The 15,000-nt window shown below is 42.9% G+C and overlaps 1 protein-coding gene across 1 annotated transcript in view; it reads right to left on the bottom strand.

The window, feature by feature from the left end:
- stab2 (stabilin 2) overlaps window positions 1-15,000 on the bottom strand; it is a 42,519-nt gene that overhangs the window by 18,796 nt on the left and 8,723 nt on the right. Inside the window, exons 12-39 of the mRNA XM_031558753.2 lie at window positions 14,589-14,726; window positions 14,128-14,271; window positions 13,250-13,312; window positions 13,027-13,143; window positions 12,853-12,903; window positions 12,501-12,581; window positions 11,784-11,936; window positions 11,553-11,612; window positions 11,281-11,358; window positions 11,090-11,176; window positions 10,567-10,678; window positions 9,693-9,870; window positions 8,881-8,974; window positions 8,503-8,661; window positions 7,856-7,951; window positions 7,236-7,328; window positions 6,993-7,040; window positions 6,768-6,904; window positions 5,976-6,081; window positions 5,676-5,753; window positions 5,231-5,320; window positions 4,285-4,392; window positions 3,711-3,842; window positions 3,000-3,125; window positions 2,565-2,624; window positions 2,194-2,268; window positions 1,518-1,713; window positions 1,133-1,228 (exon numbers count right to left, since the gene is read on the bottom strand). Of these exons, the coding sequence (XP_031414613.1) occupies window positions 1,133-1,228; window positions 1,518-1,713; window positions 2,194-2,268; window positions 2,565-2,624; window positions 3,000-3,125; window positions 3,711-3,842; window positions 4,285-4,392; window positions 5,231-5,320; window positions 5,676-5,753; window positions 5,976-6,081; window positions 6,768-6,904; window positions 6,993-7,040; window positions 7,236-7,328; window positions 7,856-7,951; window positions 8,503-8,661; window positions 8,881-8,974; window positions 9,693-9,870; window positions 10,567-10,678; window positions 11,090-11,176; window positions 11,281-11,358; window positions 11,553-11,612; window positions 11,784-11,936; window positions 12,501-12,581; window positions 12,853-12,903; window positions 13,027-13,143; window positions 13,250-13,312; window positions 14,128-14,271; window positions 14,589-14,726 (2,956 nt within the window). The remainder of the gene's footprint in view (window positions 1-1,132; window positions 1,229-1,517; window positions 1,714-2,193; window positions 2,269-2,564; window positions 2,625-2,999; window positions 3,126-3,710; window positions 3,843-4,284; window positions 4,393-5,230; window positions 5,321-5,675; window positions 5,754-5,975; window positions 6,082-6,767; window positions 6,905-6,992; window positions 7,041-7,235; window positions 7,329-7,855; window positions 7,952-8,502; window positions 8,662-8,880; window positions 8,975-9,692; window positions 9,871-10,566; window positions 10,679-11,089; window positions 11,177-11,280; window positions 11,359-11,552; window positions 11,613-11,783; window positions 11,937-12,500; window positions 12,582-12,852; window positions 12,904-13,026; window positions 13,144-13,249; window positions 13,313-14,127; window positions 14,272-14,588; window positions 14,727-15,000) is intronic.

Here is a 15,000-nt window from a genome sequence, read left to right as displayed (position 1 = left end):
ATACTTTAATCGCGATTAATCGCACATTTTTATCTATTCTAAATGTCCCTTCATTTATTAATTTTTTCCATCATTTAATTTTTATTTGAATGCCCTTATCAACATGGAAAAGTGGATTGGCTTGCTTTATGCAAATGTTTTATTTTATTGAAAACCAACATTGCCAAACAGGGCGGTACAAAATAAAATTATAAAGTGCACATTTCAGGTAAACAAGGACTCAGCCTATAGTGCAGTTAAACCATGGCTTAATATTTTCTTTTTTTCAAGTTTGCTGGGAACATAGCAGACAGGCCTCTTATTTCAGAAACAATGAACTGTAACAGTTAGGTTACCAATAAAAGGTAAGCCTACTACTTCTTTGCTTTCAGCCAGCTGCCTGTTGACATTTTCAAACAACAGTGAAGTTCGCTTCTTTTGCACAACACAACTTTTAAAAGTAAACTTTCCATTCAGAAGCTTTTTACGATCCATTTCGATGTATCGCCATTCACTCAAACCGTAACGTTAGCCTACTAAACAGTTTGCGAGGCCAAAAAGAACGTTAATCTAAAAAAAAAAATATCGTGTTAATCTCGCAATAAAAAAAATTACGGCGTTAAAATGGGTTTGTGTTAACGCCGTTAATAACGCGTTTAACTGACGGCACTAATATATATATACTTATGTCATAGTATATATATATATATATATATATATATATATTTACAGTACACATACTTATACATTGTATAAAGCACAACAGTGTTAGTATCAGCCCTAGTATCAGCCCTCAGTAATAAAGCCTAATTTATCTCTTGACAATGGCTCTGATGTCATATTTGCCTAATTTCAAATGCTGCTTATTTACCACATGCTCTTAATGGAGCCATACGTGACGCCATACAAGTTTTCATAATAATAGCTGTGTAGGGCTTGTTGTACTACAACATCATAATGCTCTGAGTCATGAGTGCTGTCATGTCTATTTATACATAGTTCATTAGACTTATGTCACATACTATGATTCATTATGAATACTTTGTAAACATTTGTAATATGTGTTGATAATGTATTATGGATACTGAGTTTAAATAAAGTGTTGCCTAGCATACTGCCCTAATGCTTATGAAGCTGTTTTAGCACTTCGTACCTTTAGAACAGGAGGGTCCTGTCCAGCCGAGGTCACACTCACATGTACCATCACCATCCGGTCCATCTTTGCACTGTCCGTGTTCACACTTACAGTCTGTGTGAGGGAGGCACACACACACAGAATGAGAAAAGTTGTTTTTATCTGTTACAGTGTAGGAGGTGAGTGCAACTGTCTGTCCATGAACTCCATGAAGATAAAGAGCGTGACAGACATGAATAGATGCACTGATGGACCGACAGATAGATAGATAGATAGATAGATAGATAGATAGATAGATAGATAGGAAGATAGACGCAGAGATAGATCAGTGGCTGGTAGCTATATAGACAAGATAAGCTGATGGGTCATCATATTGTGATATGATCAACTGTGTGGCCAGTACCTTGGTCACAGTGGATGCCATATTTGCCCGTCTGGCACATTTCACAGGCGGTTCCGTTGAATCCGGCATTGCACCGGCACACTCCGGTTCCGTTGGTCCCATCTGTGCACACACCTCTCCCCCCACAGGGCACACCCTCAAGCCCGGGGCAGGACTCACACTGCGACCCAAAGTAACCAGAGCAGCACTGCCTCTCCTGCAGGGGACATGACGGGAAGGAGGACAAAAACAAACCAACAGAATACTGTGAGAGAATTTCAGAAAAGGAGATGAAGTAGAAGATGGAGGAGAAGGACTGGGTTGGGGACAAAGACAGGACAGTCCAAACTCAGATTGAGAGGAGGAACAATGAAAGAGAGAAGATGATGAAGGAGAAGAAGGAGAAGAAGAAGAAAAAGAAGAATTGATGATGAATGGGTGATGGGAAAGAAGAGGGGGACATTAAATGACATTGAATGACAAGATATCAGGGTGACTGGGAGAAGAGAGCTAAAGAAAGAAAGCCAGACAAGGCAGAATATCTAGAAGAGGCAGGAAGAGAGGTACATCATAGTTATGTAGGTTACAGCATGTGATGTATGTGTGTGTGTGTGTGTGTGTGTGTGTGTGTGTGTGTGTGTGTGTGTGTGTGTGTGTGTGAGTGTGTGTGTGTACTGTCTCAATGTGTCATACGTACAATAGTGATGAATACGCAGTCAATCCTGCAGCCTATGGAGCGGGCCTGAGTCCTGCACCCCCAGGCGCGACGTTGCTGTTTACGTTGTATCCAGGGATACGTACAAACACATACACACACAACCGACAAATCATTAATAATCGCAGAGAGCACAGCATCAAATGATGACAGCAGACACTATAAATCTCACACACACACACACACACACACACACACACACACACACACACACACACACACACACACACACACACACAAACACACACACACACACACACACACACACACAGAGCTTGTCTTCCCAATGTGTGTGTGTGTGTGTGTGGCAATGTTAAATGTATGAAATCTATAGGACAAAATTAGCATCTTGCCTGTATTGATCCCTCTGGACATCCAATTGACATTACGCTGAGGCAATCCATACATTTTCTCTGGCAACAAATAAGATAACACACAACATATAACAAAACTCGTGTTAACAACATGTGTTCCAACTAGTGGAATAGACCTGATTTCATAGTATGCTTACTTCCATAGCAAAGAATAGAAAACACTCTTTAGCAGACTCAGAAGGAGAAGATAGGAACTTAAAGACAAGATAGAGGAACATAATATGGAGCAAATAAAGACAAGTAAGAGGACAAGGAAAATGTGAGACTCTCATAAAAGCCGATGTCAAGACAGGCATTCACGTATAAAGACATCCTTGCTCAAACTTAATGCAAAATACTAATTTTCATCTGTATTTTACAGGCTATGGGGCCAGGGAACAGCGGCAGTGGGTGTGGCGGTCGGGTAAGGGGTACCGTGAGCCTGCTCTTCTTCTTGTCACAGCGGTTGTGTGGGATGATGAGAACGGAGTTCAGGGTGTGCACCACACCTTTGCTGCATCTGATGTCTGTCACGTTGATGTAGGCGTCGTTCACCAGCAGCTGGATTACACACGCACACACACACAAACACACACACAAATACACACACACACACACACACACACACACACACACACACACACACACACACACATACACACACACACACACACACACACACACAAGCACACACAGAGTGCACACATACACACACAGAGCACACACACAGATCAAACACACACATACACCCACACACACATGCAAATAATTAGCATGACACTGTCAGTTTTCACAATCATTGAAACACAGTGTGACAATATAAGTCACTACACTAATGCACTTAACTATGATTAAGTATTTTCGCAAGGCATTCATTGACTTAGTATATATAAGCTTTAGTATACTATATAAGTATATACTATACAGTACTACTACTATATAGTATATATAAGCTTTAGTATACTATATAAGCATATGACATAAGCATAAGAAGAGTGAAAAATAAATTTGAGATAAAAGTGCACTCTAGGAAGTCTGAAATAATTGTATGTGGAGTGTGAATATTCTATGAGTTTTTAGACCCTTGAGCAGGATGATGTGTCGATGTACATTAGACATGGTTGGGGTACTTATTCAGTTACTCACTTTGTTGTCTTTGCGGAACGTCGCCAGCTGGTAAGAGAAACCCAACATGGTGTCTTTGTATAACCCGTCCAGCAGATCAGCCTCGACAAGTTTCTCTCCCAGAACTATGTGGTACTTTGTCACGTTAACATCCTGCAGTAAACCCACACCCCCACACACACACACACACACACACACACACACACACACACACACACACACACACACACACACACACACACACACACACACACACACACACACACACACACACACACACACACACACATACACACACACACACCGTAACACGTGCAACACACAAGCTATTAAATGACAAGTGCCAAAATGTGATTCTTTATATCCATACAATTGTGTTAGAATACTGATACTAGCTGCCCCAGGTTTAAAGGAAGGTCTTTAATTCAGGCATTCATAAAACAGTGAATACAGATTATGTTTGTATTTTTCAACAGCTGCTGACTGAAATGGAGGAATAGGATTTTCAAAGGCAAAGGCTGCAGGAATAACATTGCAGGTTTGGCCCCATGAGACTAGTAGCAGTAAGATGAGCCATGAGATGGTGGCACAGTACCAGAGAGGTGGCGCCAGAGGAGCTCAGGAATGCTCTGATGGCACTATCCGTGGGGGCAAACACAGTCATGGCGGAAGACGCACCCAATTTCTCAGTCAGGTTGTGTTTCTGAAGAGAACAATAGAGTTTAGATGTCAGCAATAGATAACAATAGAATGTACATGTCAGCAGACCAGTGATGGTAATTTTCCATGACCACAGACTTTAAGACTCAGTCAGGCAATGGTGATCAAGGCTTTATTCATTCCACGGTGCACAGAGGGAGAGAGCATGGCTTCATATGAACATTCATCAGCATCTTTAACAAGATAAGATTACAAGTTGACAGGGAGTGGCCATTACTCAATGTACCCAGCTTACATGGATTTGATATGCAGTCACACTGAGACAGAAAGAGCACCATGCTATGCTAATCAATGCTGTCTTGATTCTTTGGAACAGATGACATTTGATGACAGAGAATGCAAAGAATAACTGTCACATTCTGACCTTTAACACAGAGTTCACACATGGAAGGAACAAAGGTAGTTTTCTGTTTAATTCTAAATCTAACTATAAGATAGTGATTCTGACTTTCATCAGACATGCTTGTTAAATCACTTTAAATTTAAAATGTACACTACACTGTAACTATAACATCAACTAGAAATAACTGGACTTGGTTAAAGTGCATTTGACTCCATGTTTAAAATGAATGTTACACAACACTCTGTAACATCATTGTGACAAGACTCAATTCATAAACTATGAGAGAATACTTAAACAGAAGGGAAATATTGCTGGTCCTTCAAATACAGCTTTGCTAAAACTTAATGCAGAACTCTCATTTGTCTTTGTATTTAAGATCCAAGCATAGATAACATTTTGCACATATCTCTCTGTTGCTAAAAGTAGCTTACTGTCGGCTAAATATGATGGCATGTCCTAAATGATAGTGAGTACATACAATCAGGCTCTCCCTGAAGAGCGACAGCTCCGGCCTCTGGCCCAGCACCTCCAGCAGCCCCATGCTCAGCTTGTAGTCAGGGACCAGGACCTGGGGAGCAAAGAAGGCCATCACACCAGCTCTCAATGGAATACTTTTTAGGACACCATATGCCAAGAAGGTAACTCTCTCCCTCTCACACACACACACACACACACACACACACACACACACACACACACACACACACACACACACACACACACACACACACACACACATACATATACACACACTCTCACAAACATGTACACACACACACACACACACACACACAAGCACACACACAAAGATTTACTCACACGATGCACAATATTTTGATACCAAATGTTATTCTAGCATGCAGAGATGAAATGGCTTGTGAACATCTATGGATGGACACTTGATAATAAAGGAAGGTGCTCACCTTGTCAACTATATGGATGAGGCCGTTCGTTGCAGGCATGTCAGGTGAGATGAGTGTGGACCCACCTACAACCGTGGTCTGGGAGAGAAAGAAATGGAGTCAAACTACATTTACTTATACACCGTTAGATTGCAACACATGTTATCTATGGCACTGATTAAAAACTATATGTGAAAATAAAAATCTGATTTAGACCAGGAACATGTATTTTTTAATAATCTCTGTATTTGAGAGCCTAAGTAAACAGTTGACTGCAACTCTGACACTGTCGAGCAGGGAGGATTAAGTTGCTGACTTCACCTCATTGGTCCAGGTGACAGGAAGTGACCTGTTTATGAAACAGGTAAGCTGCAGGCCAGACACCCGCAGGTCTTCTAGAGAGTACAGTCCGTAGACCATGTGACTTCTGTGGAGGAAGTTGCCATAAAAAAAGATCAGGGAAACAAATTCCTTCTATATGGTGCCCAATCTGTGTGTGTCTGCTTGTGTGTGTGGCTGTGGAGGGTGGGGTCTCTACGTGTGTGTATGTGTGTGGTCCAACTTTAAAATTCTTCTTCATACTTTTAAAGCCATCCACAACCTTGCCCCTCCTTACCTGTCTGACCTCCTTCACACTGCCACCTCCACCCGCTCCCTCAGATCCTCCTCTTCCATCCACCTAACTGTCCCCTCTGCCCGGCTAACCACCATGGGGAGCAGAGCTTTCAGCCGCTCTGCTCCCAAACTCTGGAACTCACTCCCACCTGACATCCGAAACATTGACTCCCTCCCTCAGTTCAAATCCTCTCTCAAAACCCACCTTTTCAGGATTGCATTTTCACTGTAGTTGCCATGCTGTTTTTACTTGCACTTTTAATTTTAATTGTTTTGTTATTTGTTTGCTCCTGTTTTAAATTGTAAAGCGTCCTTGAGTGACTTGAAAGGCGCTGTGAAATAAAATGTATTATTATTATTATTATTATGTATATGTGCGTGTGTGAGTGTGAGTGTGAGTGTGAGTGTGAGTGTGAGTGTGTGTGTGTGTGTGTGTGTGTGTGTGTGTGTGTGTGTGTGTGTGTTTGTCTGTCTCTTTGTATATGTTGATTCCCTGACCTGACCAGGCTGGGCAGGTTATCACCGCTGAGCCAGAAGTCTCTGTCCTTTTTGCTCATCTGCTGCACGGCCTTCGCACTGGGCACAAACAGGGTGACGTTTGCCGTCTCTGAAAGGACCTGACTGAGACCAGCATTCTGCAAATAAAGACCCAGAAGGTGGTAAGAGAGCTCTTAGGTCTGATCCAATCAGACCTGAGGATGAAAGGCTTGTTGTTTTACTCACCTGGACCCATTGATAGAATTCACTCATGACAGGTTCAACAGCTACAACCTACAAACACACACACACACACACACACACACACACACACACACACACACACACACACACACACACACACACTAGAAGTTACACTTTACAAACTTGGTGTTTGCAGCAATAAAATAACAAAGGTGATGTAGCTTAAAAATTGAACATATGCTATCTCTGTTTCTATGCACGCACACACAAACACACTGGACTCACCTGATCCAGAGTTCCATAGCACTGTTTTCCATCCCCTGTGAAACCGTCCTCACACTGACACTTCCATTGGGACTTCTTGTACACACAGTTAGCCTGCAGCAGACAGTTACCCAAAGCTTAAAGAGACATTACAGTTGCTAAAAACTAGCGAGTTAACTAGCGAACAGCCAAAGGGCTTACCTGACAGACATAAACAATAGCACAGTTGGCCCTGATGAAAGTTAGCTGGCATGTTAACTGATTTATTTTGATGAAATGCCGTAACTGTGCTATAAATGCGTTATGTGGGGTTTCTGACTCGGAGCACAAAACTACATTGTGAATAGCCTGGACTAGTGGGAATGCCAGGTCTCTTTCACATGAACATGTATAATCAGATTAAGTATAATAGTAATCACAATAATCACACATTCATTTAAATACATTATAAAACCTGTCTACCAATGAAAAATACTTCAATACGTTTGAAGCAGTACAAACCTGCATAATGTTGCTTTAAGAAATGTCCTTTCAAAACAATAACAACTTTACACATGTTGCAGGATTCCGACTGTAAATTTGCATCTGTGTATTCATATTGCCACACATGTGTGCATCATTGAGTGTGTGAGTGTGTGTACCAGGTAGTGACATCCAATGTTGAGTCTGACACATGGATTGATAGGCTCACACTCGTAGCCGTTGCCACGGTGACCACTGTTGCAGACGCAGTCACTCTGTGAAAAGAGAAGGTGAATAAATCAAAACAACGGCCACTGTCAGACAAGTTGAGGTATAATATCAACATGGGGTGCCTTAACAGTTCTAATGTGCTATAACATAACACACAGTTTACTAATAGATTCAACTGTTAATTAATGTTAAGATATAGAGAGTTTTAGGAATGTGAGAGAACAAGAGGTGTTAGATCACAACTTTGAGCAATACAGAATAACTGTAGTTGAGTGGGCTTGAGGTTGAGTTTCTTTTTACGATGTGACTATTACCTAACTGAACATGAGATGTTGTTATATAACACTGACTTATATGACAGCATATAAGGTGCTATAACAGAAGGTCAAGTTAAAACTGAGCGAAACTGAGTTGTGATAAATCTGTACGTTTTAATTTGTAAGTTGTAATAGCATGATAATTGCCCGACTGATCACCATCACTTACTCATTGTTCATGCGTGTGTGTGTGTGTGTGTGTGTGTGTGTGTGTGTGTGTGTGTGTGTGAGAGTGCAAGTGTGTATGAGTGTGATATTCTGATATGTTTCTCTCTCACCTGTCCTGGGCCTATGTAGATACAGGTGGCGTTGGAGTGGCAGTTCCCACGTGTGGGCTCTAGGCAGTTGTCAACACGCTGACACTCATCTCCATCAGCCTTCCAGCCAGCCAGACACTGGCATTCATGTGTGCCTGGCCCAGTCTTCACACACTTGGTCTGCGGACAACAACAAGCGAACACACACACACACACACACACACACACACACACACACATGCAAGATGTTCACATGGGCCTTTCACCCAGACATCCCTGGAATAAGTGTGTATGTTTGTGTGTTTATGTGTGTGTGTGCGTGTGCGTGTGCGTGTGCGTGTGCGTGTGCGTGTGTGTGTGCGTGTGCGTGTGTGTTTGTGTGTGTGTTTGTGGACATACATTGGGGCCGCAGCCTCCCCTGTTTGGTGAAGTACATGGCTCTGTCTCAAAGCATGTTATCCCATCTCCTTTGAAGCCTTCTCTACAAACACACCTGCAGTGAGTAAACACAAACACACCTGCAGTGAGTAAACACAAACACACCTGCAGTGAATAAACACAAACACACCTGCAGTGAGTAAACACAAACGCACTTCAGTTTGGGAAGTGATGAACCCCACCGCCCACTGCACTGAAGAGAAGACTGAAGAGGTGGAGTATGACATCCTTTTGGAGTCTGAGAGAATAACAACACCTCTTCTGTATTTGCACACACTTTCTTTCTGTCTGTCAAAATCCTATTACCCTGACCCTGAGCATTACCTAACCCTACCCCTGAACCTGTTTTTATTCCTCATTGGTGCCAATAGACAAAAGCAAACAAATGAAAATGGACCCAGTGTCAACAGAAAAAAGCAATAAAATTGTGGTCTACCAGATTTTAAGTAAAATACAACTTTTTTCCACAATGGATAACACACTAGCAGGCAATAAATAGTTTCTTCAGCAGTTCACACCTCTTCATTTAACTCACATGATAAAGAGGGTGAATTTATTTAGAGAGCTAGTTAGCTAGTTAGCCAACTGGCAACTGTAAAAAGTATCAATACAAACATACCAAAATATTCACATAAGTGGACCCGTTTTGCATTACTCTTTACTCAAGGGACTCAAAAAGAAAAGAGAAATCTTTTAAACATTTGAGTCACAATGAGACGGTTATTGTTGTCTTGTCATTAAGTCCAGGGATGTTTTCCGGAAGCTTCACTTACTGGACTGTGCCGCCATTGAAGTCGCAGCTGGCATGTGCGTGGCAGTAGGACACTGGACCGCACGGCTGGGTCTGCCGCTCGCAGTAACTCCCTGTGAAGCCCTCGGCACAGGTGCCCTTCTTACAGACGCCCGCTGACTCACGGCGGTTATCACACTCGCCATGGATACACAGACAGGCTGGGAGAGATAGAGAGAGAGAGAGAGAGAGAGAGAGAGAGAGAGAGAGAGAGAGAGAGAGAGATGATGTGTGTGTGTGTGTGTGTGTGTGTGTGTGTGTGTGTGTGTGTGTGTGTGTGTGTGTGTGTGTGTGTGTGTGTGTGTGTGTGAGACAGATGGCATGAGTTTGTGTGTGCAGGTGTGTATGTGTATGTGTATGTGAGCGAGATGGTGTGTATGTGTGTGTGTGTGTGTGTGTGAGACAGAGATAGAGAGAGATGGCATGTGAGTGTATATGTGTGTGTGAGAAAGAGAAAGGGTTGTTATAGCATTTTTTTAAGTGTTGTTATAGCATTTATTACATACACAAAATATGTAATGTTATCTAGCCAGGTGCAAAGTAGTGCTAGTCCTTATTTTGGAAACTTAAAGACACATAAAGAAGAGACGCTTACTGCTAACAGACAGAGACTTAACAGATGGTTTGTTGTAATTCAAGTTCAGTCTTTCTTATTGTTTACTGAACATCACCTTACCAACCCTAAATGTAACCATAACAGAGTAACAACAGGTCTTTATTTGTGTTATCTGAGCATCTATAAATAGTCTATAGGGGACCATCCAAATAAAGTGTGAACGTAATTTGTCATATTTCTGTGTAGACAGATGTGTATGTGTAGTGCTAACGTGTGCCTGGGGTGGTACACGGACACTTACTGCTGGAGCACTCTGGTCCATATTTCTTAGGGTTGGAGCAGTAATGACATCGTGAGCCAGTGAAGTTGGGTTCACACGTGCAGGTTCCATTCCCATCTATGCCGTCATTACACTGAAACAGACGCATAGATCAAACACACAAACCCAAAAACCAAACCCAGAAACCCACAATCAAAAAATGAAACATACAAACCCACAACCAAAAGTATACACCCAGAGGGGGGGGGGGGGGTGTCTAATTCTATATGAGCCCCAGCTGTTACTAGCAGACAATGGTTGTGTTTACATAGTTAACTCCGCTGGAAATGTGGGAGTAATGACCGAGACGGTTATGTCAGACGGTTATTTAACAGTTTCATGATATCCCACCAACTTGGGATCTCTTAGCTGTGCACTATAGCACAACCTATAGCTAAACCTATAGCACAACTATAGCACAACTATAGCACAACCTCACATTAAAGTCTCCTGACAGCCACCACTATGATAATATATAATATATATACTGTATATATATGCTTACTGTGCCATGAGAAGAGCAAGGTGTGGTGTAGCCCCCAGGACAAGGTGTGCAGTCTGGTCCGTAGAAGCCCTTGCAGCAGCGAGGCGTCTAGAAAGGGCACAGAGGAGTTACATCTCTGCAGAGCAAAGGAAGAAAAAAACACGAGTGCACACAGAGTCCGTATCACAGAAATGCTGCAGCAGCTCTCTCACCGTCACTGTCGCGTTACATTTGGCGTGGCAGCCCAGACCCAGACCTAGCCCAAGGTCACAGCCGTAACCCAATTCCTTCTGCACAAAGACACCACAGGATGGGGTTGGGGGATATCATCAAATACAAGCAATCTCCACAGTCCAGTTTTCATGGTTATATATAATTGTCTGTTGTCTGTTCTAATTGTTGATTGAGTTTTTATTACTCCACTTGGTGGGTTTTGCTACACTGTTTGAAAATAGAGGGGAGAGAACGCTGAAAGACTGCTTACCATGCGGACACCGGGCTCACACAGAGACATGAGCACATTTTGACATGGAACACATGTACCCTATGAGTTTGATTGGCAAAGATAGAGAAAGAGAGAGAGAGAGAGAGAGAGAGAGAGAGAGAGAGAGAGAGAGAGACAGAGACAGATAAACAGAGAAAGAGGAGAGAAATAGACATATGTTAGGGGAAGGCCGTTGATATCTCAGATGAGTCGATCTGGTCTTGCTCTCACCTGGCCAATTCTCACGGACGTCTCATCACACCTATGGGGCAGCAGTGGCTCTATGGAGGGGGGAATCAGAACTCCATCCACTGAATAGAGGCGCCCATTCTTCGCCTCCACGTCTGCCTCCAGGATACGTGCCCCATTCACCAGGATCTGTCCCTGAAATGGATCACAGAGGAAGACATGATGAGATTGAGAGAAAGAGAGAGAAAGAGAGAGATGGAGAGAGAGAGGGACAAAGATGGAGAGAGAGAGAGAGATGGAGAGAGAGAGAGAGATGGAGAGAGAGAGACAAAGATGGAGAGAGAGATGAAGAGAGAGAGAGAGAGAGAGAGAGAGAGAGAGAGAGAGAGAGAGAGAGCCTGACCACTACAGTGACTCTCACTGTCATTTCTTTCACATTCATATCTATCATTTAGCCAACAGGTTTATCCGAAGAAACCCACAGTAAGATCCAGGTTGATATGCTCTCTCCCTCTGTGCACCGTGGAAAGAATAAAGCCTTGATCACCATTGCCTGACTGAGTCTCTAAGTCAGTCGAAGGAAAATTAACATCACCTAATAACCATGGCAACTAAAAAAGAGGCCAAGAGTGTTCTAAATGATGTTTTCTATAATTGAATTGAGGCCATTACATAACATAGCAGCCCTGACCAGATCCATTTCTTTGTGTAACCACCGATTTGATATCCATGCTACTTCAACCAAACCTTACTGCTTACCTCTACTGTAGTATTTAAAGTCAGGACCTGATTGGCCACAGTCACCAGACTTGACTGAGACAGTAAGTTGAAGACTTCCACCTGCCAAAAAATGGGAGACTATCATATAAAATGAAACACATTTAAAACAAGGCCAACATGCACACTTATACTCATCTTCACATACACATATACTGTATACACACACAATCACAGACACAGACACAGACACAGACACAGACACAGACACAGACACGCACACTCACACACACACACTCACACACACACACACACACTCAAACTCACACACTCAAACTCACACACACACACACACACACACACACAACACACAAACACACACACTCACACCCACCTTGGTGTTTACCACGTGGTGTCTCAGTAACTCCAGTAGTTTAGTGGCTCCCTGTCAACAATGGGACCATAGTTACACAAGCACAGAGAACACAGCGAGGCTAACAGTCCTGACCTGACGGTGAACTCAGATCCCTCTAGTGCATGACATGTACACATGCCAGCAGATGTTTACCTCATCAGACTTGAGATAATCCAGATACCCTGCCTGCAATGTAGTTAGCGCTGCATTTGTTGGGGCAAACAATGTGAACGGGCCTTCCCCATCTAATAAGCTCTTCACGCTGGTTTTCTGAGGCAGGGGAGAAGATAGAGTAACTCAGGCTTTTACTGTAATCATATGTCAATAATTAACAATAATTCAAATGTAAGAACTAAAACATCTTGTTAGTATTCACCTCCAACAAACCCCTGAACCAGGAAAATTTGCTGTTGTCTGACAAAATCTTCATCAGGTTTTCCTGCAAAGCAAAATGGGAGTGTCTAAGCCAAGCAAGAAAACAAACAAATAGACAAACAAAAACAAAAACCCATCTGATTTATGATTTTTGTGATTTATGCATTATTCTATACTGAGACATGATAAAGACATTGTTGCACAATATTCCTACACATTGTTTGTACACATGTTCCTACACATATTTTCCCGGACTTGTAACATGTAAAGAAATTCTGGGGGGGGGGGGGGATTCCAAGCACATGGTTTAATAACAAACCTGGTCAAGTTACCTCTAAGATAATAAAACCATAGGCTCTTCTATTAGGAGGTTTACCGCTTCTCTGAGGTTACTTACTCAGGTTTGTCACTAAACCACTTACTTGGAATACCCCCCCTGATGCAAAGAACCTATATGATTTGCAAAGAATGCAAAGGTATACTGGTATACCTTCACTCTGTAATGTGCTCCTTCAGATTGACAATGTTTTGGTTGGTCTGCAAAGAATTTTGACTTTGACTCAGCTTTAAAGTGCCACCCATCTGAGAGTGTGGTGCCCTGTCTGGATGGGATGTTCACCTCTGTGCCACCCATCTGAGAGTGTGGTGCCCTGTCTGGATGGGGTGCTCACCTCTGTGCCACCCATCTGAGAGTGTGGTGCCCTGTCTGGATGGGATGTTCACCTCTGTGCCACCCATCTGAGAGTGTGGTGCCCTGTCTGGATGGGGTGCTCACCTCTGTGCCACCCATCTGAGAGTGTGGTGCCCTGTCTGGATGGGATGTTCACCTCTGTGCCACCCATCTGAGAGTGTGGTGCCCTGTCTGGATGGGGTGCTCACCTCTCTCTGGCTTTTCACGGTGGGTGCAACAGTGTCCATCAGTTTGTTGATGATATGGATGATGCCGTTGGAGGCCACTAGGTCAGGGTCCACAATGGTGCCTCTCCTACTGCTTCCAAAAACACGATATTTGGCCTGGTTGTCCTGGGGATGAGAGACGAGGAGTGTCTCAGGAGCGGACATTTTACGCCAAAGTCATTGTGATTTCAGGAGGATCAGGTGCAAACTTTAGTCTCTTACTAGAAATGGCACTGAATTCAATTCAACAAGACAGATACACTCACACACTCACACACACACACACACACACACACACACACACACACACACACACACACACACACACACACAAACACACACACACACACACACACACACACGCAGACATACACACAGACACACAAGTGTCCTCTATCTCTCTTTCTCTTTCACTCTCTGTCTCACCTCTCACTCTCTCTCACCTCTGTCACAATCTGAGCTTGCCTTCCAGTGAGTGTGTAGAGGACGCCGGCCAGTGACTCCAGAGACTTTTCTCCAGCCAACATGTGGAGTTTGGCCAGGTAAAGTGCCTGGGCTTGGTCTGCTAACAGGTTCTTCAACTAAGGAAATCACACCAAAAGATCTGGGATTTATTTGTAGGTTACATACAGAATGTGCGCTGACTAGAAAAAAAAATAGAACACAATGGGACAAATGGGAGAGGGTTTTTACATACAATTTCAATTTCAGTCAGTTGATTTCTGTTACAACAGTCTGAATAAGGTGCAGCCTTCTTAAGCATTTAGGTTGTGGTTTGACTAACGCTACAAGATGTCAATGTCAATCGGCTTTGTTGATATATCAGTCTCCTCCAGGTTAATAGGTAGATTTTGG

The sequence above is a fragment of the Clupea harengus genome, chromosome 21 (genome assembly GCF_900700415.2).
Source record: "Clupea harengus chromosome 21, Ch_v2.0.2, whole genome shotgun sequence".
In the NCBI taxonomy this organism is placed as follows: domain Eukaryota; kingdom Metazoa; phylum Chordata; class Actinopteri; order Clupeiformes; family Clupeidae; genus Clupea; species Clupea harengus.
This window is presented reverse-complemented; position numbering and strand designations above follow the sequence as displayed.